This window comes from Arachis ipaensis, chromosome B08, assembly GCF_000816755.2.
Source record: "Arachis ipaensis cultivar K30076 chromosome B08, Araip1.1, whole genome shotgun sequence".
Lineage (NCBI taxonomy): Eukaryota > Viridiplantae > Streptophyta > Magnoliopsida > Fabales > Fabaceae > Arachis > Arachis ipaensis.
In genome coordinates this window covers 9,527,420-9,532,169 of record NC_029792.2, presented here as the reverse complement: position 1 = coordinate 9,532,169, position 4,750 = coordinate 9,527,420, and the positions used below count along the sequence as shown (strand labels likewise).

Below are 4,750 nucleotides of genomic sequence, written 5' to 3'. Positions count from 1 at the left end.
TTTAACATCAATATTATATGAAAATTAAATTTTAAAAATATGTCATTTTCTTATGAAAAAATATCTTTTTTGGTTTTTGATTATTTGTCTAAAGAACAAAGTGACCGTTCGCAGTTCAAAATTTTTTAATCGTTTCCCAATCATTCAAGTAATTATTCTAAATGGTCCTTAACTATTAAGTAATTGGTATAAGTAGCTTCTGCAAATGATAATTAGTGAAGTGTCAAAAACTATTTAGACACTACGGTTGAGAACCGAATAGAAGTTTTCAAATTGTATCAGTCATTTTATCTTTTGAATAAATAATCAGATCCGAAGATGACTCTTTTATTATCTAGGATTGATTAGGTATATAATTAGGTTTTGATACGTATAAATGCGCAATAATATAAGAATAAAGTTTTACATTTAAATAAAATATTTAATTAAGTCTAACTAAATTATTATAACAACTTTTGAAATCACGCGCCTTCTTCTTTTCTGTTTTTTTCTCCTCTTTCTCTTTCTTTCTCTTCTTTTTTTTTTTACTAACATCTCAGATGCTGTTTTTTCTTCTCCTTAGTTTTTCTCTTTTTTCTTTCATTATTGTCGTCACCACTATCATCGTTACCTTCTCCTCTTTTTCCCTTTTTTCATTCAATTTTTTCTTTTCATTTGTTTTCCTCCTCTTCCTTCTCCATCATCATCATCATCGTTATAATTATATCGTCGTCATTATCGTCGTTATCGTCATCTTCTTTATTGTTATCGTCGTTATTATTACCGTTATCGTTGAATTTTTGTCATATTAACAACGTTGTCCAATCCAAAATTAATTTGGATGTGTTTTATTTTTGTTCATAATTCAGTCATGTTTGTGTGCTTATTTTCGAAATGAGTTTGCGTGTCGTAATCATTAAGTAATTTCGGTATAAAAACTAAGAAACTTATGTGTATTTGTTAAGAAATTTCGATGTATTTTTATTCTGATAAGTTCTGCATAATTCAAAATTCAGCACAACGATGAGGGGTCAAACCCTTCCTTCTTCAAAGTAAGAAAGAATATTATCTACAACCCGACCAAAAAGCACACAATTATCCAATTATTCTCGCACATTAACTTGCTAATGAAATGTCGCAGTACGAAAGTGTAAATCATTCCATAACTATTTGCGTTAGGCTATGATAAATTACTCTAAGTCTTGCAACTGCTTCTTCTTAGCTTCTTCTTCTTTTTCATCATCATCTTCTTTTTTTTCTTATTCATCTTTTTCTTCTTGTTTTACACTCTTACAAAGAATAAAAATAATGAACCTACATTCATTCAACTAAAAGAAAGAAAGAAATAAAAAAAAAAAAAGAAAAAATGCAGCATTAAAGAAGACACTTTTGTTTTTTTTAGCAAAGTTTCGGTGTAAAAACTAAGAAATTTATGTGTATTTATTTAGAAATTTCAGTGTATTTTTATTTTGATAAATTTTTGATAATTTAAAATTCTTCATCTTCCTCCTTTTCCTCCTCTTTTTTTCTTATTCATCTTTTTCTTTTTGTTTTATCTTCTCAAGTTTCTTCTTGTTTTACTCTCTTAATAAGAATAAAGACAAAAAACATAAACAAAGAAGAAGAAAAAATAGATAATGGTGCAAAATTACTAGGAAGAGGATAAATCTACGTTCATTCAACTAAAAGAAAGAAAGAAATAAGGAAAAAAAATATAGCATTAAAAAAGATATTTTTGTACTTTTGTAGTAAAGTTTCGATATAAAAACTAACAAATTTATGTGTACTTGTTAATAAATTTTGGTGTATTTTTATTCTAATAAGTTTTGCATAATTTAAAATTCTTCTTCTTCCTCTTCTTCCTCCTCATCCTGCTTCTTCTTCTTCATTTTCATCATTATCTTCTTTTTATTTTTATTCATCTTTTCCTTCTTATTTTACCTTCTCAAATTTCTTCTTGTTTTACTCTCTTAACAAGAATAAAAAATTAAAAACAAAAAAATTAAATAAAGAAGAAGAAACACATAATGCTGCAAAATTATTAAGAAGACGATGAACCTACATTCATTCAACTAAAAGAAAGAAAGAAATAAGGAAAAAAGAAGAAGAAAAGAAATACAGCATTAAAGAAGATATTTTTGTGCTTTTGTAGCAAAGTTTCAGTATAAAAACTAAGAAATTTAGGTATATTTTAGTGTATTTTTATTCTGATAAGTTATGCATAATTCAAAACTCTTTCTTTTCCTCCTCCTCATATTCTATTGCCTTTTTTTCATCATCTTCTTCTTATTTCATTATCTTATAATTCTTTTTGTTTCACTCTTTTAAAAAGAATAAAAAAAAAAGAAAAATCAATGCAGCAAAATTACTAGAAAGAAAATGAAGAAAAGAAAGAACGCAGCAACAACAATAAAAGAACAATGATAAAGAAAAAACATGCAAAGAAGAAGAAAGACCGCAACGAAGAAGGAGGAGGAATGCCAAAAAAAAAAGAAGAATACAAAGAAAAAGAATGAACGCCAAGACGAAGAAAAATATGTTTACATTAGTGAAGTACACGTGTACACGTATAATGAAAATGATTTTTGTTGGATTTAGACTAATTTAGTTACACTTGGTTAGCAAAAAACTTAAATATATAGTATTATTGTTAATTACTGCCGTATAACGAGAATATGACTACTACTGTTAGTTTGTAGAACAGTCATATTACTATAACTATCTACATTTTGTCAATACATTATGCCAGCTAAATGTTTTTTATTAAGATTTTTGCTAAAAAGTCATCTAAATATTAATTAAAATTATTATAAAAGAAAAAATTTCATCATCTTCTTACCGAGTATCTTTAGAACACTAAAAACACTCTTACCTAAATTTTTACTAAACTATTAATTTGAGTTGTATATCCACACGTGTCAATTGGGGTATTCGGACTTGCAATTGACGGCAGTACCATGGATAAGAGGATTTACCGGAATATTTGCAGTAGCTTCTTCCGAGTTGAATGCTTTGGTTTGATGTAGTGATGATGATGAGTTAAGAATCGACCAAGATTACGTTTGAATTTTGTATCTAACAGAGACGAAGAGATAGAGACAAAGAAACAAACATATTCTTTCCTTTTTTTTTTCAACAGAAAAACTGTGTCTCTATTTTTTTCTTCATAACGAAACAAGTTTCTATATCTATGGTTTTGTAACTTGAGAGACACTCCATTACCTGAAAACCCTGGTGGTAGCAACTGTAATGCATCAAACCACCCATGGGATGATGTCCAAAACCAGCAATAGCAGAAAGAATTTTTTCTTAATTGCACAATTGAAGAGTGATATAGTAATCCAGTTAATTAGTTGTAGTACATTTAAATTAACTTACTTTATACTTAACATAATCTACGATAAAAACAAATAATAATTATAAAAATATCTATAGACGCTTAAAATCATGGAGGGTGAAATAAAAAAATGCATTTCCTAAACATTGTTTAAAAGTTGAAGTGAAAAAAATAGATCGCTGATTTAATGGCAAATCATGATGAAAGATTCAACTTCAGTCTCTACTACATTAAACAAAGGTGGACAAAAAGTAATCACTAATCTGTCAGCTATGACTACATAATCTACTCTTTCTTGGCCACATTTTGAGACATGTAATTTAGTTCTGCGACTAAACTTTACCTTCAAACATCATTTGTATCCTCATCAAGATGTTCAGTGTCTTCATCTAATTGATTTTCCACTCTAATCAGATCAATGGCTTTTGCATCAGGGATTTCACCATGAACATAACTTACTAGTTTATCATAGGTTGCAACAGAGAGATAACCACCATCACTATAGAACTTGAGAATCTGAAGCACTGAGTCCAAATCTCCTTTTTCCTTCAGGTACTCTAAAGATGCAGCCAAAACTAAGGGATTAGGCCTCCATCTTGGTCTTTTTGCCGAGAGCACATTCTTCATTGCTTGAACTGCTTTCTCCATATCATTATCTGTGCAATAGTGATCTGCCAAATTATCCCATGTAGACGCATGCAATTGCCTGCCACTATCCAAAAGCCTCTTGATATAAGCCTCAACCTTATCCAACATACCCAATTTACAATAAGCACGGATCATAAGATGTGGAATTCTGGTGTCGAAAACTTTATAATTGGATTCCCATTCTTCCAAGATCTTCTCTGCTCCATCAATGTCAGCTAGCTTCACCAAAGAGCTTAACATACAGAGGTAATCTTTGTTCTGAAATCCATTCAAGGCTTTGCACTTATCCCAAATTCGATAAACCTCATCCTTATTACCAATAGTAGCATATATAGTTTGAATAGATTCATAGGCAAGCCTCTTGCTCCTGCCTACAGCTAATCGCTCTGATTTCTTCAGTGCTGACAAGGCCTTCTCGACATTGCCACCTTTCAGATATCCATTTGCTGCAGTAGTGTAAGTATACCAATCAACAGTTGCAAGAGGATCAGCTTCCATCCTCATTAGTAACTTCTCCATCCCTTCTATGTCTGCAGCAGCCACATACGCATTCAACCGAATAGTATATGTAGCACCGTTGCATATGTCCTTTTCCATCATTTCTCGCATTAGACTATCCAATTTGTCATATTTTCCTAACTGCGCATAGAGTTTCAACATCATATTGTAACACGTGGGGGAGTTCACAGGACAAACCTTCTTAATTTTCTTCATGATAGCCTCTGCTTTCTCCAAAGATTTATGCTCTGCATAGCATTTCAAGAGGGCAGCATTTACCTTGAATCC

The 4,750-nt window shown here is 30.4% G+C and overlaps 1 protein-coding gene across 1 annotated transcript in view; it reads right to left on the bottom strand.

The window, feature by feature from the left end:
• LOC107613972 (pentatricopeptide repeat-containing protein At2g20710, mitochondrial) overlaps window positions 3,437-4,750 on the bottom strand; it is a 2,375-nt gene continuing 1,061 nt past the window's right edge. The window contains exon 3 of the mRNA XM_016316181.2: window positions 3,437-4,750. Coding sequence (XP_016171667.1) covers window positions 3,662-4,750 — 1,089 coding nt within the window. The 3' untranslated portion in view covers window positions 3,437-3,661.